Source organism: Peromyscus californicus, unplaced genomic scaffold, assembly GCF_007827085.1.
Source record: "Peromyscus californicus insignis strain IS unplaced genomic scaffold, ASM782708v3 Scaffold_12__1_contigs__length_115047231, whole genome shotgun sequence".
Taxonomy (NCBI): Eukaryota; Metazoa; Chordata; class Mammalia; order Rodentia; family Cricetidae; genus Peromyscus; species Peromyscus californicus.
Window position 1 is genome coordinate 107,847,382 of NW_026294413.1, and position 25,054 is coordinate 107,872,435.

General features: G+C 43.4%; 1 protein-coding gene across 7 annotated transcripts in view; it reads right to left on the reverse strand.

Moving 5' to 3' along the window:
• Nek10 (NIMA related kinase 10) overlaps positions 1-25,054 on the reverse strand; it is a 196,438-nt gene that overhangs the window by 102,150 nt on the left and 69,234 nt on the right. For all 7 annotated transcript variants that reach the window (XR_008217203.1, XM_052734077.1, XM_052734079.1 and 4 more), the window contains one exon: positions 16,496-16,571. Coding sequence is in view for 6 of the 7 variants with exons in the window: in XM_052734077.1 (XP_052590037.1) it covers positions 16,496-16,571 (76 nt within the window). In the remaining variant the exon portion in view is untranslated. The remainder of the gene's footprint in view (positions 1-16,495; positions 16,572-25,054) is intronic.

The window sequence follows — 25,054 nt, forward strand, 5'->3', positions numbered from 1 at the left end:
ATCCCATCCATCTATCCATCCATCCATCCATCCTATCCATGTATCCATCCATCCATCATCCATCTCTTAACAATTCCATTATGTAAAATTATAGTGATTGCTCGCTCTCTCTCTCTCTCTCTCTCTCTCTCCCTCTCACCTTCCCTCCCTCCATCTCTCCCTCACTCCCTCACTCCCTTTCTCCCTCACTCCCTCTCTCCCTCACACACACAAGGATACATACATCATTTCAGAGAGTAAAAGTAGAGCTCAGGAAAATTCAGCTTGCTGATCATCACAAAGAAAGGAGCAAAGGATTCAGCCAGCATCTATAACATGTCCTCTTGGTGCTGAGGAAGAGAATGCTGTCTGCTGAGGTCCAACTGCCTAGCTCATGATGCAGCTCCAGGGCACTGCTCATCATATTTACAGACTTCAACTCTGCTACTAAAATCAGAACTGAATGCAGAGGAGAGAGCCTAAGCACACTGAGAGGCCAGTGCTTTATTCAGGAGCAGAGAGGTGTTAGACCCTAAGTTAACCTGCAAGCCCCACCTTCCCAAGGACCAGGAAAACTTCCCAAGGACCAAGGAAACTTCCTGGGATTCTGGGAGTTGTAGTTCTTGAAAATAACAACAAAGCCTCATGGGAAAGTATAGTGGCCTATGGGTTTTGTCCATATAAGCCCAGATAGCACATGCCTTGGGGCCACTTACCTGGAAAGTTTCCAGGTGATGGTCCTGATCAAATTCTATCTTAGTCAGTATTTAACATTTTAATAAAAGCTTGCTTTAATTTGACCAAATGGTGGAACTGGTTTTTCTGGCCAATTTCATGATTAACAATATGGAGGCCCAGCAAGATAATTTCATTCTAAACTCTGAAGTTAGGCTTTTCACTCCAGCTCTGGGAAACTCCACCCTCACCCCCCTGCAGTGAACAGCCATGCTTAGAAATACAGCAAGCATTTTTTATGGAGGCCTCCCTTTCATTTTGGTAAGTCATAGAAAACTTTTTTAAAACTTTATGACACTTGTTGGGGATTTAGCTCAGTGGTAGAGCGCTTGCCTAGCAAGCGCAAGGCCCTGGGTTTGGTCCTCAGCTCCATTAAAAAAAAAAAAAAGAAGGAAAGAAAAAAAACACTTTTCTGCCTGGTTTTGGGATTCTGGTTTTGAAGTACCCTACTGGGGATGAAGGGAGTCTAACAAGACCTACAAAAATCTTTCTTCTAGGATACAAAAAGACATGCCAGGACCCTCTGGTTATTTCTGGTTTTATTTCTGGCTAATTGGAGTTTAGCTAGAGTTGTTTTTTGGCCTGCATTGGATCTCTGATTTCATGCCCTTGTGACCCTGGAGATGGAGTCCAACGGTGACCCAGCACTTTGGCATGTCAGCAAGACTCCAAACCCTAGGCTGCACAACAAAAGTCAAGGACTCTCCAGAACATTGGGCGGGTAGCAGAGGAGGGTTATGACAACTTAGAGTTTGGAAAGGCCCAGTATGGGGACACCAGGCAGTCCTGGAGTTGCGCTAGGGGCAAACAAAACAGCCTCATATCATCAAGTTATCTTGGTCAGACTGGTGAGCGCTGTGTGACTCCAAATGTCACTGTGTCCCTGTTGTTTGTTGTCTCTGTCTTCATGGGCTCCTAGCATCTGGGATAAACAGGTTTGTTTCTGGTGAATTGGGGAGCCCAGCTGGAGACAGCAGACTTTTCTCTCCTAAGTTTGGAATCCTGAAGACCCCTGTGAGACCAAGAGCCAAAATACAAAGTGTACTTTGGAGAGGCTTGGCACTTTGGGGTTCTCTGTTGAACCTAGGAACTATTATGGTAAATCCACAGGACTGGGGAATGGGCCCAGCATGGATTTGGGGACCAGGGAAACGCGGAAGGGCTCAGCCTGATGGGTACCTAGCATCTGGGTTGTAGGAAGGACTGATGGACTCTGGAACACAGAACTTCAGTTGTCCAGTGTTGCCCCATGTTTCCTGTCATTGGTTCTCTGTTTTTCTGTTGTCACTTTGGCTTTATGTCTTGTCATGTCTGTTCTGTCTTTATGCGTTTTGACTTGGAGCTGTATTGTGTCACCTCAACAGTGGCTCCTTAAGCAGCCACTGCTCCAACACTGGAGCAATGTTGAGCATGATCTGCAAAAAAATTCACATCCAAAAGCATCAGTGTGACGGGGCTTTGGGGCATGGGATTCACAGAATACAATACTTGGGCCCAATGGGCAGTGTTCTCTAGGGAAGCCAGCAGCAGCCAGCCCCACTACAACCCCGCTGTGCCCATGAAAATTGAATTCAGAAGCTCACAAGGTACTCCTCCCCTGAAATTCTAACACTAGAGGATGTAGGAGAAGTTTTGTCAGTTTTGTATGTATGCTGGATCTGTGCCTGTAGGTTTTGTTGCAAACATGGAGCAGCACAAAATTGCATCAGGCTCAAATAAATATGTAGATGTATATGACCACTGCATGTTTGCTTCTGACTGGTCTCAGATGTATGAATGTACTATGTTCTATATGTCTTGATTATAGACTAATGACTTATATTATATGGTTAAAAGTCTGTAACATCTGTAGCAAAAGTTAACTTAAAGTTCATAACTCATGGTTAGAGCCATCCTAGGAAACAACATGTGGCTTGCCGCCATCTTAGCTAAGGGCTGCCACTCTGACTAGGGCTGGAGAAGATGGATATCATGGCTTCACCACTGTCTTGACTGAGGGCAACCATATGGTATGAGCCAGGCAAGGAAACAACAGGTCCCCAGGGATATTTTTAAGTGATTTTTATGTAATTCCTGTCCTGTCTTAAAAACCACGTTTATGTAAGAAAGGATTTCAAAACACTGCTTGTTTAATGAGGTATTAAAGCTAAAACCTCCATGATTGCACCCACAAAAACGTACCTTGCACTGGCAGCCAATCTATAACATAAGAGTCACCCAGATGATAATAGTTTTAAAGACATAAAGGAGTTATGGGAAACAGCTGAGGCTTGCAAATATATGGCAGGACTAGAGTTTCCAAAGAGAGCCCAGTTGTAATGGTGGACCCTAGGAGTTTTGGAAATGCTGGTGCCATGTGATAGTCACCAGAAACATCAGCCACAATGAAATGGAGCAGGCTGTAATCCAGAAGGCTGGCTATGTATATGCTGCTGAGGATGGGGCCAAAGAGGTCATCCAAGCTCTCGGGAAAACCCAAAGGACTGTGAATGAATCCCAGATACTGAGCTTTGAATTATTTGCACTGTTCAGACTTGGTTTCCCCTCATGCAGATTGTGACTGTACTCTATGTCTTCACTCTTGAAATAAAAATGGTACTTTATTTTGGTATTATCAGAACATACAGTTAAGAGATTTTAAACTTCTTTGAAAGGAAATTTTAGAGTTTTACAGAAAATTTTAAAACTAGATATTTAAAAAAACAGCTTTTAAAAATGTTTAAATTTATAAGGCTAGGGAACATTTTAAAATGTATAAGATATTTTATTATAATGTCTTTGTTAATATATGATCCTGATAAATAGATAAATATAAAGGTAAAAATTAGGGCCACAGGTACCACCAGAAACTGAGGTGTTCCTATCTTCTGATGCAGTAAAATGATGACCCAAGCAGTCAGACAGAGAACTTGGAACCACTGGCCTACACATGTCTCTCCTTACTTCAGGTCTATTCAGACCAACAGAGACTGATTTAAAGATTTATATCTAACCTCCTTGTTTTTGCTAGCATTGTTATGCTATAACTATTTTTGGTAAACTGAGTCATACATGGAACTGTTCTGTTCTATAATTATGCACTATGTAATGATAAGGAAAGTTTCCATTCTCTTTATGGACCATGTTTAAAGTCTTATCTCGATACTAAAAGAGCTTCAATTCAAAAACTGTTTTTATTTTTATTATAAACTGTCACAGATGATTAAGCCTTGAGACATTCAGGACTATACTTAATAGCCCTCAAACTGTCAGAGATTTGCTGAAGATGGCATTTAAGATATTTAAACTTATATAACAAACAGAGACTCCCAGATCCTAGCCGTGACCCTCGAAATCTCCAAGAAGAAATGGACACAGTGACTGACAACCCCACCTAGGCTGTGGTAACTCTAACCACTGGGCTAGATGCCCCAGCACCTCACCTGAAGCCAAGGCTCTGCCCAAACTGTGAACAAACAGGACAATGGAGAGGTGATTGCCCCACTTTGCCTAGACAAAGTAAGATCAGTCCTTCCCATGTTCCTCCTCCCCAGGAAAGCCTCTCACTTTCTGGGCCTGGCAGCTAAGGCCGCTGCCCTGATACCACTGCCCTGGATGCCACGGAGACCACAGGAGCCGGGGATAACTGTCTAGCTAAAGGACTATGCATTAGTCTCTGTCATTGCAATTATTCCTTCTCAAATCTCTGGTCACACTATTGGCTAGGCTAACTGTAGCTTTGTCAGCTAGTCAACAGCAGACAATCAGCTTCTTCTTCCAGGACTGCAGCTACCTTGTTAGGTCATTAGTCAGTTTATTAGTTAGTTAAACTACTAGCTTTCATGTTTTTAAAAAGACAAACAGGTCTGCCTTGTTCACAGGCTTCATATTAAAGGATAAACAGGTTCAGATATGACTTTCTACTAAAAAAAAAAAAAACATGCTTTGCAATGACTGTTTCCAGCAATAACTTGTGTCTCTGAGTAATGAGTGAGTAAGTAAAGTCCATACAAGGTCTAAGTTCTGGTGGTCTAACAAAATGTCCTATATAAGAGTCTGAGGATGTGAGAACTCGAGTAAGTTCTCAGGGTCTCAAAAGACAATATATAAATACAACCTATAAAGATATATAATTACACTGAGATTTCAAGGGTTCAAATTTTAACATTGACAAATAGAGTTCTAATAAACTGGTAGAGCGCTCACTACTTACTATTTGGTCACAAGCTCAAGATTTTAAATTTCCTTTGGTTGTCTTATAAGTGTAGACTTAAAGGTGCTTTTCACTGGGATAAAACATCTATCAGGCTCTCTAGACATAGGGAAAAATGTTCATGCTCTTTAACCCAAAGTCATAGCTTTGCTATGACTGGAAAGTGTTAATCTGTTCCAGCTATTTTACAGACACCTGTTAAATGCTTTTTTACAATGTGGATTTCAATACAATGCTAATTTATTGAAAACTTTTATCTCCTTTGATAAACTAAAATTCATATATACTTCAAAAAAATCAAAAACCGGCTGTAAGACTTGTATCCACCCGTCACAGGTGAAACAAGTAGGTTCCAAATGTAAGGTTTTTCTTTAAGTTCCTCAATTTTAACTTCTGTCCCTAGTGTCTATTCACCCCAGCAGATTTCCCGTTGACTGGCAGACCCTATCCAGGGAGCACCTGTGAACTACAAGCTGCTGAGCTGTGCACTCGCTGAAAGCTGATGTGGACCAGTCCAGCTGATGTGACTGCTCCCCGTCCCTTCATCTGGATCAGCCAATCAGATGCTTCTGATGAATGCCCCATTGCCTAGCCTTTGACTAGCCTGTCAGCCTTCCTGGGCCCTGACAAACGACATCCCAGATCAGCTGGAAGCAGCTACAGAAGAGAATATACTGTCCCTGCCCGCATTACAAGCTGAAAATGCTAAGTCAAAAGGAAACTCCTTGAGATAGGGGACAAAATAGCTACCTATAATGTCAATTGTTATACCAGGGGAAAATGGGCTCAGATTTAGCATCAGGTAGATTCATTAACTAAAATGGTTCTATAATATGATAGGACACTTGACTTGCTTTATGCAAAATGAAGAGATATTATCCATCATGGGGTCTTTGGTCCTTATACTTTATGCTAATTACTGTTGGCTCTTACATCATTGATACAATAACTAAATGATAATTCCTATCTGGGTACCACTAAGCTGACGGTTATTAGATCCAAATGTAAACTAGTACCCATCATAGAGTCAAGGATTTGACCAAGGATACAACTTCAGGGGAATGTTAGACCCAAAGTTAACATGTAAGCCCCACATTCCCAAGTACCAGGTAACTTCCTGAGATTCTGGGAGTTGTAGTTCTTAATAATAACAAAAAAGCTTCATGGGAAAGTATTGTGGCCTATGGGTTTTGTCCATATAAGCCCAGATAATACATGCCTTGAGGCTACTGGAAAGTTTCCAGGTGATGGTCCTTGTAGGGAAAAAAGGGCTGGCTAGAGAAACCCACTCTGACCCGGGAGCCCAGAATTAGGGAAGGATGGCTCAGATAAGGCAAGTGAGAGAAACACAGTTTAGCTCAGATCAGAGCCATCTCTGCCCCTGTCCAACTGACTTGTGAAATCAACCAATCACAGAGCAAAACAGTAGAATCCTGGCCCTAGGGTCCAGGACCAGGGAAAGAAACACAGCCTGTGTTTGGGACCTGAGCCAGAGAAATGAACACTTTATCTCCAAACCCAGAACCCAGGAAATATGCCCTCTGAAACTAGTACCAAATTAACACTCTTGGCCCCTAGAATCACAGTCAGTGAAAGAAATGTGCCCTGGCCTTAGAGGTAGTGTCAAAAAGCCAAGAAAGGCCAGTGAAAGAAACACAGTTTGGCCCTGAAATCAGGGCCATCTCTGCCCCTTGCTCACAAAACTGGCCAATCCCTGGACAGAAAATAAACTAACCAATCACAGTTGACTCCGCCCCCTAGACATCCTATATAAACCACCCTGCCCGGTCAGTTGTGAGCTGTTCTCTCCACTCTGGTAGAGGCAGCTACTCTCTTAGACTCCTCCTTCCCAAATAAACTTCTTTCTCAAAAGAGTATTGAATAAAGACCTTCACTGATTCATTGACTGGTGAACAGAAGAACTTTGCTGGGACGCCCCATAGTAGACTGAGTGAGAAAGAGCTGGTAACACTGAGCCAGAGATTGTGGCTCTCCAGGATAGGAGCAGGATTGCTGTGTCCTGTGGGGAGACCATCCCCCATCACACCAGGTATATCCTGACTTTCCCGAAGAGTCAGGCTACCCTGACTTTCCCGAAGAGTCAGGATATGCTTCCTTGCTGAAGCAGTTCCAGGCCTGACTCTCCTGAGAAGTCAGAAAACCTTCCTGGCAAGGTTGGGCTGTTTCTTTGCAGTCCCAGCCATCAGAGCTGTGCTAAACAGCTCCAGGTGTCCGGGACACCTTCAGGGCAGAGCTCTTGTTCTGAGTAGCTCGAGGTGTCTGGGATACCTCGCTCTCTAGGGCTGAACTGTCTCCTTGCAGTATCAGCCATCAATTTACTAACATTTTGGTGCTGAAACCTGGGACACCAAACCCAGAGTTTTTGCAGTTTACTTACAGTCCTGACCAAATTCCATCTTGGTCAATATTTAACATTTTAATTAAAGCTTGCTTTAATTTGGCCAAAATGGTGGAACTGGTTTTTCTGACAAATTTCAGGATTAATGAAGGCCACCTGGGAACACCACACTCAGTCACCCCAAACTCATCCTCCACCCCCAGGCCCTACACTGCCCCCACCCCACCCTACCCTCATGCCCACCTCCCCAGGCCCATCACTAAAGTTCATAATTTAAGTCCCTGAAGTATGGATGTTGGAGAAGTGCCCTTAGGTAAAATGCTAGGATTTCTGTTTTAGGTATCATGCTATTGTTTCCCAGGTGTCCTAGTTAGGGTTTAATATTGCTGTGAGGAGACACCATGATCATGGCAACTCTTATAAAAGAAACATTTCATTGTGGTGGCTTGCTTATAATTCAGAGGTTCTGTCCATCATGGCAGGTAGCACAGCAGCATACAGGCAGGCATGGTGCTTGAGAAATTGCCAAGTGTCCTATATCCACAGACAACAGGAAGTTGACTGACAGTCACACTGGGTGAAGCTTGAGAAAAAGACCTCAAAGTCCGCCCCCTCAGTGACACACTTCCAACAGAAGGTGTGGCCTAGATTAAAGGCGTGCCCTCCGGGCTCAAGGTCTGGATTAAAGGCATGTGTCATGCAGCCTCCTCCAACAAGACCACACCTCCTCCACCTCCTAAAGTGCCACTCCCTATGAGTTTATGGAGGCCAAATACATTCAAACTACCTCACCAGGGTATAATGCACAGCCTGAAATGCCAACATTAAGACTTATTAGTTTGGAAAATTAATTAGATTTATAATTATTAGTATAGAATACTGACATTAACTATGTAGGCTACTAAATACATTGGCATAAAGAGATCTACCATTGAGTAGGTCATTTTCTATAGTTCATCCTTCTGAATATTCAAGACAAGGTGAAAAGTTCCCAGCATTCTGGAGGCAGAGGCATAAAACTGCCAAAAGTTCTTTTAGTGTGCATAAGAAGTTCCTGACCGCAGGGCTACAGAGTAAGATCCTGTCTCAAGAGACCAAAATTCAGGGATGGAGAGATGGCTCCACAGTTGAGAGCACTGGCTGCTCTTCTAAAAGACCTGGGTTCAATGCCCAGCACCACATTGTGTCTCACAGTGATCTGTAATTCCAGTTCCTGGATACCAATGCCCACTTCTGGCCTCCACGGCTACTGTGTGCACATGGTACACAGACATACATGCACGCAACTACATACACACGATAAAAATAATTTTTTTTAAATTTAAAATTATGAAATATGATGCTTTTAAAAGAAACCAAAGTAAAAGAATCAATATCTAAAAACTAGACCAGCTGAACATAGCCACGCAAGGTGACTCAACTGTTCTTTCAGTCTCTTCCTCTGAGTGGCAATTTGCTCTGTGTATTTCCCTGCAGTTTAAGCTCGTGGCTGCTCCACTCTCTTTTTAACCCTTTCTTTTTTATCTGATCTCCTGCTGCCATTTCCCTCAGGCCACTCAGACCGAAGTGCATACATCCTAGTCTCAATCTGAAGAAAAGATACCACTTTGTATAATCCTTCTTAGGGCATTGGAAAGCACCGCGCCCCTCCTTGGCCACCTTTCTGAGGTTCAGCATAAGCAGGTGCTTGGTCTAGCCATGGCTTGCTGCACTGCCTGGGGCTTCTCCCTGAGCTTGACTGGGGTTCCTTACACACCTCATAGGACTCCCTAACTGTGGGTCCTGCCACACTCAACTGCAGCTCTGCGGGCCTGTGCTGGGTGCTAACAAGTTAAACTGAGTCTCACTGCAGGGAAAGACTGAGCCACCTGCTTCTGACAAGTCAGTCCTGCAGTGGCAGGGACGGGAGGCATGCACGTGCCTTTTCTGTTCTTCCTCCAGCTTCATCTTTAGACCTTCTGAAGACCAGCAGCTCCATCCAGTGACCACCCAGAGGAAAGGCGCAAGTTCTCCACATCCCGACACAGATCTCGGCCCAGCCAGGTCAAGTCCTTTTGCCCTTAACTATTCTCCCATACTCAGAAGTGAACAAGAAAAGGATTTAATTTTCGTGATTCAAGGGTTATTCCCTATAGGAACCATTGTTGGAGGCACAAAAAAATAAAACTCCCAATGTTCAGAGGGAATAAAGGCATGAGACATTCTACACACTGGTTCCACCAGCTGTCCAGTCCACCAGTATGCCAGGCCGTACCCTAAAGTTTCTTACTGTGTCTCCCTTCCACAAACAATGAAGTCCTTCTAAGTGTTTCCTATTTAACAGGAGAGCAATGTGAAGTAGTACATCCTGTGTGTAGAGGGGTTTTCTGAAATTCCTAGTGTGGACTAAGGGGGAAGACAGCATGGGTGTGGGACTGGCCCAGAGCACACTGTCCTGCTACCCTGAGGCCACAGCCTTCTCAACATCTGATCCAACCTTCTGTACATCCATGACCTATTCCCTCCACCTGGAATGCCACAGCATTGTGTAGTAATTTCCTCCAAACTCAAACATTTCTTCTTGGTAGACAGAAGGAGGCCAATGAGACTAGGGAAGTAACAAACGTGAGTGGGCAGGGATGAACTGTGTAAGCTCCTCAGTCCTGTACTATGACACCTCCCCGTCCCCATCCCCACACCCCCTCCCACCTGCCCAATACAGTTACAGAAGCTAGGAAGAGAGACCTTGACCAGTGTGGGGTGTCCTTTCTAAGTAGAAGAATGCCCTGGAAGAGCCTCTAACTGGCTAGCTGCCTTTTCTCCAGCTGACTCTGGACCGAACTCCTGGAATCCGGCAAGTCCTGTAGGGATCTCCAGAGCTCAGCTCCTGTGAGTGCTGGAGTGGGATTTTCAATGATGCAGCTGCCTTTGAGTAATCCCCACTACTGTAATTACACACACACACACACACACACACACACACACACACACACACACACACACACAAACACACACACACAAACACACACACACCCTTGCGAGAATTTCCTTCTGTCTTCTTTTGCTCCCGTATAAGTTAGCTATTCCCTATATTAAAATTTCTCCATGTAACCACGGTGTCACTGCGCCCTCCTCATTGGATCCCTCCAGAACCAGGCTGACTTGCATTGCTGTGGCAGGTGGGGTATCCAGTGATATTCCAGGGCAACTCTGAAGGGGTCTTGTATTTCCACTTGGCCCTCCTGGAATTCTGTCATACACTATCATATAACATAAACAATGGCCGCTTGGAAGAGATGCCCCAGGCCAAGCTTTCACACCAGCTGCCAGGGACCTGCAGAACTGCCTAGCAAGTCACACCAATTTGTTGTCTAAAGCAAAAAATGTTGGGAGGGGATACTATTTAGCAACCAAGAACTAAAGTCTGTATCTCCCACAATCAAATAAATTCTACTAACTTCTAAACTGTTCATTAAATTAACCTGAGACAATTCCTGGAAGTACTTCTTTGTCTCCCACCCTCAAAAAAGCAAGTAAAGCAGCACTTTCCAAATGTCATATTGCACATGGTGACTGGGTGTGGCTCCTCACTGGGCAGACTCACTACGTTAGGCCAGGGAACCAAAACTTAAAACAAGAAACTTTGCATCCTTAGTAAAGCCAGGGCCTCCCCTAGCGGGACTGACTGCAATTGGAGGATAGCTCCCCACTGCTCTCCTCCCCACTGCTCTCCTCCCCACTGCTCTCCTCCTGTGCCTGGGGCACATCACAGAGACCAGACTCCCAGAACCGCTAACGTGCTTGGCATGTTGCACCTGCATGCAGCCTTGTGACCTTGGCTAAAGCCGGTGTTCAGCATTTCCAGGGAGACACAAAATGAAAGCAGGCACATCTTCCTGGATACTACAAGATGATTTTTCTCTCATGTGCACACTTCCTTCTGTGTCAGTGGGTTCAGGGATATTAGTGTCCACACAAATGTTATAAAGTGATGCTGTATTGTTCTTTTCCTTTTCTATAAATGCCAAACCTTTCATTTTGAAATCAGAAAGTGTCACTGAACACTATCATGACTGCTGTCTGTGTTTAAAACCTACTCCAAACTTTACAAAGTGCCAAAAGTTGAGGAATTCATGAAAATTAGAAAAAATTTAAAACAAAAAAGTTTTAATTGAGTATATGCAAAACTTACAGCTAATAAAAGCATTTATGAAGGCCACTTGGAATGGCAATATCCCAAGAAACAAACCAAAATTGTCCTTGCAAAGCATCAGTTGTGTTATCCAACTTTGATTCCTGACACACTCCCCTTCCTGGAGGCTCAGGCAGCAGGCAGGTGCTGAGGCACAAGGGGCCATGGCTGTCTGCATGAGATTCAGGCTCATCCACTAACAAGATAGTGAGTTAAAGAATGTGTGGCCTCCCTAAGTTTACCGGGGAGTGTCACCCTGTTCTTATTAGAGGACTGAGGATTGAAAGGCTGCACATGACAGTGCCTGCCACTTAGCAAGCTCTGCATAGGTGTGTGCTCAGTATCAGCGAGCAAAGCTATGTGGTGAGCCAGACACAGTGCAGGGATACTTCTAACACCAGCTCTCCGGCAGTTTCTATTTAGCAGCTTCTATTTTAATTCAGGGGACCACGTGACCTATTCCACTGAGTCTTTAAGATGTACTTAGAATTTAATTTGTGCAATTAAATTCTGAGTTGCCTCAAAATCCTCTGCTATCTAACCTAAGCAGATAATAAAGCCTTTCTCTCTCTCTCTTTCTCTCTCTCTCTCTCTCTCTCTCTCTCTCTCTCTCTCTCTCTCTCTTCCCCCACCCCTGTGTGTGTGTGTGTGTGTGTGTGTGTGTGTGTGTGTGAATGTTTATCAATTTTCAAGAGATGGGGAGAAAGGTCAAGGGCCAGAGAGAGGTGACATTATTCACGTACTTTTATCTCCCTGCCCACCAGCTCAGAGCACCACTGGAGACAGTTCTACTCTGCAGACAGTCCCACTCTGCAGGTTTCTGTCTCTGCACACTGAGAACAGCTTCCCTTCATCTTGAAATTCTCTGCTTCTTGGCCTGGTTGTCATAAAAACCCCAAAGCAGCCACGAAGGGACCAAAACATATTTGGGGGAGGGGGAGGAAGAAAGGAGTCACAAACAAACACAGACTAGAGAAAGCCCACTGTAATGACCAGGAAGCAAATGAGACTCTTAGGCCATCTCCCTATCTGTTCTCATAAGTACCAACCACCCGCCCAAGGTGTGGGCTAAGACAAGTCATAACAATAATTCAGCTTCAGCAAGCTCTTAGAGGATGGCTGCCAGGCACCAGACATGCATGTCACAGACTTTGCAACAGTCCAAAGAGACGGGTAGTACTGTTATTATGCCCACACTGTAGACAAGGAAACTGAGGCCAGCATTCTACAGTCCAATTTAAAGCCAGGCATTCTAATTCCAGTCTGCCTGTCCTAGGGTGAGCCGCCAGCCTGCATCAGTACTCTACCTTTATTTTGCAGGTACTCTCTTGTAATTTTCCTTGGAACTATGTGTCAACTATACAATATTGGTCTCATTTAATTCCAAATCCTTCCAAGTGTTTTTAGTCTATTCAATCTGATTATTTTGCTGTCCCTGCAACTGTGGAAACTATAAAAATAGGATAAATAGAAAAATAAACTAACACAGACCTTGCCATCAGGATGCCAATAGCCTCAGACTATGACAGCCTCAGACTAACAATGCTCACTTCAGGCTTTGTGGAGCCCAAGCGAGGGAAGTCCCATGGAGCCACTTAATTAGCTCATGAACCTTTCACCCACTGCCACATGGAATGGCTTGATCGAACTTCAGTTATTGCACTCCACTTCAAAATATTTACGAAGATTTTGCCATTCCCACAGTAGGTAGGTAGCGGTGTGCAACAGCTCATGACCATGCAGCTAAAATGGGACTGCTTCTCATCTAAGGTAAGGTCACACCCAATAGGCCCTTGTAAGTTGAAAAGGTTTAAGCCAAAAATGTATATCACACCTCACTTATGCACATCAAAGCTTATACCAGTGGTTCTCAACCTGTGGGTTTTGACCCCTTTGGTAACCCTCTACCTCCAAAGAAATACTTACATTATGTTCATAACAGTAGCAAAATTACAGTTATGAAGTAGTAACAAAAATAAATTTATGACTAGGAGTCACTACAACATAAGGAACTGTATTAAAGGGTCACAGCATCAAGAAGGTCGCAAACCACAGGCTTAGACACATGGTACTGTGCAAAGAACTGGCCTCAACTATGTGGCTCCCTCGAAGTTGGGGGCCAGCCTTAAGACCTGACCCAGTACCTCAAAGGGGTCTTAGAGCACACCACTAGTCCAGGAAAAGGAAAGTTCAAGTGCAGTTCCCACCAGATGTTGCCACTTTTGTCTTGTCGCCAAGTTAGAAGCCCTCACACTGAGGCCCCCCTGTGTAACATAATGTCAGAGAGAGGTAAGCTGCAGGGACTACAGGAACACAGATGACCAGGGAAAACCTGTGCGCTGAAGTGGCATTGAGCGGAGACCAGAACGAAGAGAAGAAGCCAGCCCCAAAGGACGCGCACTTTGCAGATCTGAAGAATCAGAGAGTGGGGAGGAGATTGTCTTACAGTAAAAAACAAAACAAACAAAAAAAAAAACCCAGTTTTCTTCAAAGCACATGACTCTAGGCATGATCATAATTATGAGGTCCACCTCTCCTGAGGATTTACAGTCAGGCACTGTTTGCGAGGACTGACAGGTAGTTCCCAGCTGATGTGGGAGGGGCAGCCATTATGGCCACTGGTAGGCTGTCCATGCTCCTGTAAGTAACTCTCAACTCATGGGATCACGAAACCTGGACACGGAAGCAGAAAAAAGACGAACTGGGAAGAAAAAGAGGGTCCACAGATGGGAGGAGGAAAAGAGGGCATTAAAGGGAGACTATGATAAAAATGCATATAATGTCAGAATGAAATCCATTATTATGTATAATTAATATATGCCAATAAAAGCACAGGAAAGATTCCCCAAGAAAACTGTGAAGTGATAAACACTTTCAGTAAATACCAGGACACAAAACGAATATACAAAAATCAGTACCTTTTCTATTTACCAGTAATGAACTTGCCAAGAAGCAAATGGGGTAGGGGGGGACCCCATTCACGATAGCTCCAGAATAATAATAAAATATATAGGAACAAACCTGACCATGGAGGTGAAAGACCTGTACATCGAGCACTGTAAAACACTGTGGCAGGGTGGAGCGGTGACTCGGCAGAAAGACCTGGGTTTCGTTCCCAGCACCTTCAGCGTGGAGCACAACCCTCTGTAACTGCAGTTCTGGAAGAATCTGGTGCCCTCTTCTGGTGTCTGCAGGCACCAGGCACACAAAGTGCATGTACAGACTTGCAGGTAGACAGTTATACACATAAAAAAAAAAAAAAAAAACCAAAACACTATGGAAAGAATAATGCTAGATATGACTGAGATGCTCACAAGTCCGTCTTTACGGCTGTAGTACTCACAACAGCCAAGATAGGGGATAAGTCTAGATATCTATCAACAGATAAATTGATGGGAAAAAATACAGTACATGTGTCTGTGTGTATGCGTCTGTGTGTGAGACAGAGAATTTTATTCCACTGTAAAGAATGAAACTGTGACATTATCAACAAGAAAAGCCAATAGAGCTGGAGAACAATACGAATCATTCTTATAAAGATGCCTAGCACATGTTTTCTCTCATGTGAAAAATCTAGATTTGAATGAATGAGTGAATGAATGGCATGAAAGTAGAAGGGGGACTATGAGAAGGGGAGAAGGAGGTCTAATGAGAGGGGGCACATCAAGGGGGAGATAATGAATTAAAAGAAGTGTTTTCTCTCATATGCAGAATCTATACTCAACTCTATATACATAAATATTTACACAAATGTCTATATGACATGAGAAGGGACACAATTTAAGGAATGAAGGAGACTATCAGGGGATGGATGAGGAGCAAAGTCGGGGCAAGTCTGAACAAGGTAAAATGATACATATAACACATACAACACGTATACACACACACATATACACATGTGGGTGTCATAATGAAATCCTGGTTTTTAGTTACAATATTAGCATTCTGAATTTAGTTCATATACTATTGGCCATAAAAATGTAATATCAAACATGACTAACTGAAATTTAACTCTGTATCTCATTGACATGCAATTTTGGTAGTGAGATCTGTTGAGATAGAATATATACAGAGTTAATGTTTTGTGACCAAGTTACCTGAGTGGGCCAGCCTTGTGCTTAAGAAGTTAAGCACAAAGATCAACCTCAATGTTTAAGAAGTGCTGCTAAGGTCAGCCCCATCTGCCCATCTTCCCATGAGTCAGTTTCCAAAGGAACACACAAGCAGTTCTAGTAAGATAGACAGAAGCCTACCTCAGCAGACATTTCCCGGGATGCTCCATGAGGGGACTTTGCAAAGCAGCATTCTTGTTTCCAAACAAGTTCCTAGCAACCCTCAAGATCATTTTTAACTCTCTTCCTAGGATGCAGTGTATACCAATTGGCTAGATGGGGGTAAACTGGAGGCTTCTTGGTTACTTATTAAGTGAGAGTTCAGAATATTTCTCTGAGAATATGTTATTTTACTCCAGACAAACCACATAACAGTCTGATGTCCTGATAACAGCTGGCAAAAACCTTCACAGTGTGCACAATATGTCACAAGTGTCTCTGTTCATCTCAGCAGAGCACTCGCCTAGCCAGCCTCTGGGACAGGGGTCAAAGCACTGGCCATCTACTCACTGGCTATCTACTCAGGATGCACCAGCATTGACTCAGTCTCTGTCACTGTCTAGCTACAGGACAGGTAAGAGGACACAGAAATCCTTCCCCAGGTAGGACGATACCAAGTCGCTGCATGCAAGTCAGGGAATGGGATGCTCCTGGTGTCCTGTGGTCCTCAAGCCCTCCTTCATCTGCAGATTTAGTGTCCAGGATTATTTCAGTCGGAAGTGAGAAAAAGTAGTCCCCCAAAGGAATAGAGATAGGTTATAAACAGGCTAACCCTGTGGTTGTTGCTGTAAACACACATAATGATACACAACTCTTTTCCTAGGAACACAAAACTTACTAAATCAGCTTCCTTTTCAAACTCTCTTCCCTTTGCAAGCAAGAACAGTAACAAAATTCGGAAACAGTTAAGTGTGCCACTCCAAGATCCATAAAACAATTATCCTTACCAAGAATAGAGGATGGTTCCCACCATCGACGTGAGCTTACTGCTTTCCTGTTTTTGCTTTGCCAGGCCGAAGTCAGCTACAATTCACAAAACAGAGCAATGTGTTACTGTCTTTCCCCGGGATTAGCAGTCCCTAGCGTCTGAGAGCCTGCAAAGTAACCAGCTGCTTTCTCTACGCTTTCACAGAATGCCCCCATCTTAGTTCAGTCCCAACTTAGTTCAGACATGCTCTATACTACTGTGCTTTATATTCTGACATAATGGGATTCATCTTTTTAAAACAATTTAAAGTAAATTGTGCTAACTAAAGCAGATGAAGCCTTGTTGATCTTTCAATTTTTACTTTTAAGTTCTTAAATAAATAAAAAGATTGTAGCATTTATGTATATACCTGCATTAAAGCTGCAGATATCTGAGGGGGAAAAATGGGTGTGGTGGCTTACTTAGCCTGTGATCCCAGCTCAAGAAATGAGGCAGAAGAGCGTATGTTAACCACTGAGACCCTTTCTCAAAACAACAACCAAAAAGGAGAAGACAAAAGAAGAAAAAGATCAAAACAACTAAAAATGGGCAGCTGAAATTGTAAAATAATAATGTTAAGTGTGCCATGATATACTCTTTAATTATTGGCAGGTATGCAAATTATATGACAATTATTTTAAAATATGGCTGAGTCGTGAATAGATTCTTGAAGTCCCAGTACTTAGAGACTAAGGCACTAAAATCAAGAACAAGGCCAGCCTGGGCTACACAGTGAGATCCTGTCTCAAGGAAGGAAGAGAGGTGGAGGTGAGGGAAGAGAGGGTGATGGAGCGGAGGAAAGGAAAGGGGAGGTGAAGGGATGGACAGAGAGAAAACAGTCAAAGTACAGTAAGCCTGAGCAGCCAGCATGAAGATCTGAGAACCTGAAATTAAATAGCAACTTTTGGCACTAACTCACCATATCTGTAAAAAATAAGGATTAAAATGGCATAGCATAGTGGGAACTAGTACAACAGTAAAATTAAATAATTCAATATTCAGAGTTTATATATCATGTAAAACTATGTGCAGTACAGCATGTAATAACTGGTGTGGGCAGCCAAAGAAGCCTTAAGTAACTGTAAAGAACATGAAATCCTGAAAGAATGTATACTGCTGAATGGACAATAACCAATGTCCCAACCCTTGGGAAATTTTCAAAGCCTCCCTCTGGGCTGAGTGCAAATGTTAGCAGTGCGCACAAGTGTTTACTAATGATTGACCAGTGTGCGCACAAGTGTTTACTAATGATTGACCAGTGTGCGCAAAGACCAACAACTGCAGCTTCTTCCTCCTGGTTTACAGCCCGAGACTGCTGCCCACAGAGACCTCTTCACAATGAACAGTCCAATGTCAGGGTAGTTGGTGCTATTCCATCAGAGTGCACATAGACCATCTGACCCAAGCTTTTCATCATCTGTGTGTCTGTTTTTTCTTTAGTGTCTGTCCATTCTTCATTTTCTTGCCTCCCCCATCAGGTGTCTAGGACCAAGCCATGCTGGACACGGAAACTAGTGATGTTTGGTTGTTGTTTTTCACTTAAAATAACACATTTCTGAGTCACAGTCTTATGTATCTCAGAGATGATGCTCTCATCTGGTGTAAATGCCCTATGTGGCTTAGGATGACCTTGAACTTCTGATCCTTCTCCATGTCTCAAGTGCTGGAATTATAGACATGAGCCACCTGCCCATTTCTGCTGAACTTTGAGTTCAGGGTTTTGGCATGGAAGCCTCTATCATCTGAGCCATGTAACAGTCCTAAAATAACATATTTTTGATGAATGTAGACTTGCACATGTTCATAGGGTATGGTATGATAGTTCAATAAATGTATTAATATCTATATATCATATTCATTAAAATCAAGATAACATATTTTTCTTACTTTTGATTTAAATTAACTTTTAATTAATACATAAAAACAAAAGTTATAAATCTCAATGGGCTAATGTTATACTTTGATCTGTGTACACATTATATAATGTTTGAATCAGGCTAAACGTATTTATTTGTGGTGGAAACATTTCAAATCTTTTCTTCTAGCCTTCTGAGTTCATAGTATGTAAACAGCAGCCTGGTTTACTTTACCCATCCTTCTCTCCCTTATCTCCTCAGTCTCTGGCCATCATTCTTCTTAGCTTATATGAGACCAACATTTTTATATGCCAGGTAAAAATGACTCTCTTCTATGCCCAGCTTATTTCATTAAATGATCTATTTCCATATGTGTTGCCATAGAACAGACAGGATTCCGAGTTTGTATATAACATTCAACTGTGTATCCAGGCTATGTTCTTTAAGCATCCATCATCTGATGGACACCTGGTTGTCTCCATTTCTTACCCACTTGAAATACGCTGCAATAAACTGAGGGTACAGGTATCTCTTGTGAACACTGACTCCATTTCCTCTGGATGTTCCTAGGAGTGAAATCACTGGCTCAGATCATATTACGGTAGTTCTATTTTTAATTTTTCAAGGAACTCCCTTAGTGTTTGCCATAATCACTGTGCTAATTAACATTCTCCAGCAGGGCTGCCTTCCTCCACTTCCTGGCCAGCGCCTGCTTCCTTCCCCTCTCCAGCAGGGAGAAGGTAGCCACTTATTTGTTTATTTATTTAAGTTGCTATACAAAATTACCTTTACTCATTTTTATCATGGTCATTCTTTCTGGGGCAAAATGCTACCCTTGTGGTTGAATTTGCATTTTCTTGCAGATTAGTGATGTGGGGCCTTTTAAAAAAAACCTGCTCTTCATTCATGTGTCCTTCTGAGATGCCAACTTTCCGTGGGTTGCTTGAGGTTTTACAGAATCCTTTCAGTTTGTTGGAATCCATATGTCAGGTCTGATTTGTTGTTTCCTGTGCTTTGGGGTCCTACCCAAAACATACCAATGTTCTCAAGCATTTTTTGTGGGGGGTGGTTTCCACACTTATATCTTTCATTCATTCTGAATTGGTTTTATAACTGCTGAGAGAGGGGGTTCTAGTCTTACTCTTTCCCAGCACCATTCATTTTCATTTTAAAGGCTGTCCTTTCCGAATTGTGTTTTTATGTTATGTATTCTTATCACCTCTGTCAAATCCAGATGCACATAGATGATGGACTTCTTTCTAGACCCTCGATCTCATTCCATTGGTCTATTTCTATGACAATAGCATGCTATTTTGATTACTACAGCTTTGTAGTATATTTTGAAGTCATGTAGCATTTTATAGACATGAGGAAACTGAGGCTCAGAGACAAGGAGCAGCTTGCTTAATATCTTATAAAGAAAAATCAACAGTCAGATATTAATCTGAAGTCAAATGATTCTTTACAGAACACAATAGTGCCAACAAAGGAAAACTCCAGCCCCAATGGCTTCATTGACTATCCAATCCAATAGTAAGGAAGTAAACCATCTGCTGTGCACAAATGACCAATCATTAGACCACGTGGCTCTGATGAGAAAGGACTGAGAGCAGCACCTCCCACAGCATAGGGAAAGAAGACAGATAAGTCACTCACAGACCCCTCCAGCAACACAGAGGCCAAAACATAACAGCTGCAAAGACTCTCACCAGAACAGGAGATGGACAAACCAGCTGCTTCAGCCTTTAGAGAGCATCCCGGGTAGGTGGCCAGGCCACAGTAAAGGGGACTAGAGCTGGGGAGAGGGTCAGTCGGATAGAGTGCATGCTGGACCAACACTAGCACATGAGGGTCAGCATTAGATGGTTCCTCCAAGCTTGCTGGCCACCCAGTTCAGCCAGCTAGTCAGCACCAGTTACTCTGAGAGACTCTGTCTAAAAATAATTAGAAGAGTGACTGAGGATGACAAGTTGTTCTCTGGCCTACACAAATATTCACATTTGTACACACACACACACACACACACACAGGAAAACTGCACAATCATCACAATAAATGCACAAAGAGGCCTTGCCTGTGTCCACTCCTTTCAGCAGAGTAGAATACACTGGAACCTCCTCAATCTCATAATGGGAATGTATAAAAACCTATGGCCAACACACTAGTTAACTCGGAAAGACTGAATACTTGGTTTCTAATTTCAAAACAAGAATGGTGATGCCACAGCATATGCCCACAGTCCCAGGACTGGAGAAGCTGAAGCAGGAGAATCGTGAGTTCAAGACGAGCCTGGCCACACAGTGAGTTTCGGGATCATAGTTTCAGGGACACACAGTAAACCCTGTCTCAAAAAAATAAACATTTAAATTAAATTTAAAAAGTCAGGGATGGCCACTCACATTTCTACCCAACATTCAACAATGATTATGTGCACATTTACATGTGAACCGAACCTTTGATTTCTCTTGCAGTGAAATGATTAGATCATGTTCAATTTGTCTTTTTTTAAAAAAATGGTAAGTGAATGTTTCCTCTCAGAGGGGCTGTTAGAGGGTCTCAGCTGCCGTACTCAATCTAGCACCAGATTTTCCCGTGCTCCCGCAAGGGTCCTCACAGTGTGTGCTGAAAGCCCAAGTAGTTTTCACTTGCTTTTCCTTGGACATTTTTCATATTTATTGGATATCTATGAATCTTGTCTCAGTGACGTTTCTGTTCATTTTTCCTACTGTTCATTGGTAGATATATATTGCAAAGATCTCTGCTTGTTCTGAAGCTCACCTTTTTGTCTGTTTTCCATTTGCATTTACAAGGCTTTGTTTTCTTTCATAAATTTTACAATTTAAGTGGTTTGGGTTTTGTTTTTTTTCATTTTCTTTTGAGACTCACACTGTAGCTCAGACTGACCTCAGACTCAGCAATCTTCCTGTTTCAGCCTCTATAATGCTGGAATTACATATGACTTAAGTTTTTCACATAAATCTCTCTCTCTCTCTCTCTCTCTCTCTCTCTCTCTCTCTCTCTCTCTCTCTCATCCTAAGTTATTTTTTAATTTTTACATAGGTTGCTCAGATGGCTAATTTTTGGTATCAATTTGACTGTACTGAAGAACACCATCAAAACTGACTTGTGATGTAGGAGTGGGCCCCTAGAATGTCTGTCCTTTCCAGCTACCCTGACAGAGAACTTCGTAGTGGAAGGTACTAGAAGTGATGCAAGAGGAGGAGGATGGTGAGCATGGGTGCCTGGGGTGGCTCACTTCCCCCAAGGGCAGCCATGAAGTCCTCTGCTGGCACCCACCCAGCTTCCCACGGGTCTCACAGCACTCAGAAGACAGCACACCAGCAACAATGCTGGCTCTGCAGCTGGATGCCCAGAGCCTCGCAGGGAGGTCCCCAGGATGTCCATGGCACCCTACCTGGCAGCTACTGTCGCAGGCATCCCAGCCAGAAGCTTCTCAGTACATTCCACTGACACTGGTCACAGAGGTGTGCCAACATCTCAGAGAAGCTTCCTGCTCTGCTGGACCATCTCAACACCAAATTTTGAAAACATTCCTGGAGCTGAGCATCCCCCTGCACTATACCAACAGTTTTGAAAACATTCTTGACTTCAACAGGTAGATGTCAATTTTCTTTCTTTTGTTTCTTTTCAGTGGGGAAGCAACTTGTGATTGGAGCTGAGCAGATGGGATGAGAAGCTGGGCTACAGGACTCTCACTTCTGCTTTGGTGTGCTCACTCGTGTCCATTGATTCTGTCAAAATCTACTGAAGATGTCACAGTGAGAAGAGAAGCGGTTCCAAATGACGGGCCACACGGGCCTTACTTCTCCTGTAAGGCACTCACTCCACACCAAAGCCAGGCGGTGTCAGCTGTGTGGTACGCGTTTTCCTGAAAGCCTGCCCTCTGGAACTGTTCAAGGTTTCCTACGGCGCAACCAGCTGACCACTTCCTTCAGATCTGTGACTGACCCTGAACCAGAGTCACTCAGCCAGGCTTCCCCTGGATTGCTCCCCCTCAGAAACTTAAAAAAAATGTTTATTATTCTATAGGACTGGATTACCCATCAGTGGACTCCTCAGGCCATGTCACCAACACCAGGAACGTAGACATCAGCTCCTATACTCCTGGCCTCTGTCCCTCCTCTGAAACCATAATTCTCCACACCAAAAACACTAGAGACAAGGTTGAAATTCTGTAAAACCTCCTGATGCATATGAAGAATAAACACGAAACTCTACCCAGCTAAAGAGCAGACACGATCTGAATTTTCAGAGATGTGCATACAGCACACGCTATCAAAAACTTGACCTTCCTTCTATAGGCCTCTGTGCATTCATCTAATTGAGTATCTGTCAGTACAGGAAGTTACTTTGCTTATCCTTGTCATTATATAAATATTTTCTGAGTGTCTAGTATTCTCCATAGGAGTAAATGCCTGCCATTGTTGGATGAGGTAAGTACACACCTATGTGCACAGGTCATACGTCCACCCACCGTTCTGTAGTATTGTCCGTTATTCACAAGCTAGATAGCTTGGTGGTCTAGCATATACTGAAGAAAATTAGTAAGATTAAGTCAGCACTCTGCAAAATAAAAAGGATACTACAGCAAAATTTTAGGGAGCTCACTATAATTTGAACACATGTAGCCTTGGTTAATTTAAAAACTAAAATGACGTGTGAAGATCACCTTATAAAAATTGATTTCAAAAGTAAAAGCCAAGGAACGTTACAATGATTTTTATTCACTCTTATTAATTTAGGCAATGCATGAGCTTAGACAGATGTTCACAAAAACACAGATAGTTGAGAACTGCTTGAATAGTAAAAATGAACGCTGTTTGGCCATCAGGAAGATTTTGGCGGCAGCAGGAGATGTTTCTGCTACTCTTTCCTCATTTGTGGGAACATATGGGGAAGAAATGCTTTCTTTCTGAAATCATGAAGGCATCTGTGTGCTTGAATAGGAACTCAACACTAACAACTGAAAACAATTTAATACAGCATGGGAAAACTTTAATAGGACAAATGGCAGGGTGCTGCTCACATGCAGCCTGTAGACCCTGCATTCCAGCAAGGAATCTGGCTCTGAGCTGAGTCCTAGTCACTACGTTGTGACACTGCACTCCTCATTCGGCTTCTCTGGATGGCCTTCTATACTGGCTCACTCACAAGCAGGCTTTGCAGGACTTGCTCTAGCTATATGACAACAGACGCAAAGTACTCTGACACACTGAAGACAAAAGGTGCCTTTGCCTGACATCCATCTGGTCACCAATGTTTGACCATCTGCTGTATCAGTTTCTCCCAAACCACAATCCAACCACCAAGATCTTCCTGTGGGCTTTCTCCTCTAGTCCTACAAAGCACCTTCCATTTCCCAATCTACACTCGGCTTATCACAGTTGTCTGGGAAGTACAAAGTGGCTGAGATAGCAGAAGGCATCTCTCCTTCTCCACTCCTGGTCCTTTCCTCTCCAGCTCCAATACTCAATGTGCATATATCCTTTTCACTCCTGTGGCCACAGTCTGAAGGGACTAAAAAGCCCCCTTTCTCACGTGTACCTGATCAGAAGGCCTCTCCTCAGTCCCAGGGAGCACTCAGCAACAAGAGCCCTAACAAGACCTCATGGCAGAGGCTCTACACTTAGACAGCTTCCATCATCCTCCTCCACCTTCAAGACTGTCATCAAGTGTTCATTCACTGAGATGTCAAGACCTGTGCTCCAGGTACTGAACTAGGGACAAAGCAGATGACCAGCAGGCCAGAGCCACCTCTGATACAGACCTTAGGAACTAGTGTTGATGCACATTCAATAAAAGATCACTCCCAAAGTATAAATGTTCATCTGTAATTTGAGAAGACCTTCAAAGGACAGGGCAGGTAGGGTAAAAGTAGATCAGAAAAAGCTTCTGTAGAAGTTGGGAAAACAGTTCAGCTCATAAGTTAAAGGAGTTGATGAAGCTTGAGGACCTGAGTGTAATCTCCACATAAGTAAGCTGCACACAGTGACACACACTTGCAATTCCAGGACTACAAAGACAAACACAGATACAGCCCTGGACTTTCTAGCCAGTCAACATGATCTGTTTGGCAAGCTCCAGCCAATGAGAGGTCCTGTCTCAAAAAGCAAGGTGAACATCCCCTGGAGAATGACATTTGAAGTTGTCCTGTGGCCTCCACGCACACACAATCTATGGCACATCCCCACCCCAAACAAACAGAGAGAGACAGACAGACACAGAGACACAGAGAGACACAGAGAGAAAGCACAGAGAGAGAGACTGCTAAAACACAGTGACTAAGTAAATATCAGATGGAGAAGTTAACAGGGATGAAAGGAGGAGGAGACACTTCCAGGCAGAGGAATCTGCATGTGCAAAGGTCCTGTGGTGAAATGAGCAGGATCCACTGAGGAAATGAGAGGCCTGCAAGGCCAGAGTGCAGGGAGTGGGACAGTGCCAGATGCTGCAAGGCCATAAGGCCATACTCAGATATCTGACATATCCAATGAGTGCAGGTTAAACTGTGTGCTGAGAGCTGCTGACAGCAGTGGCTTTACCAGAGGCCATGGAATATATAGCAGGTGGCAATTGATAGTTCAGATGTCAACCCACCAGATGAATAACTCTCTGATGGAGGAGCCCCATTCAAGCAAGGCTTACAGGACCACAGACTCTGA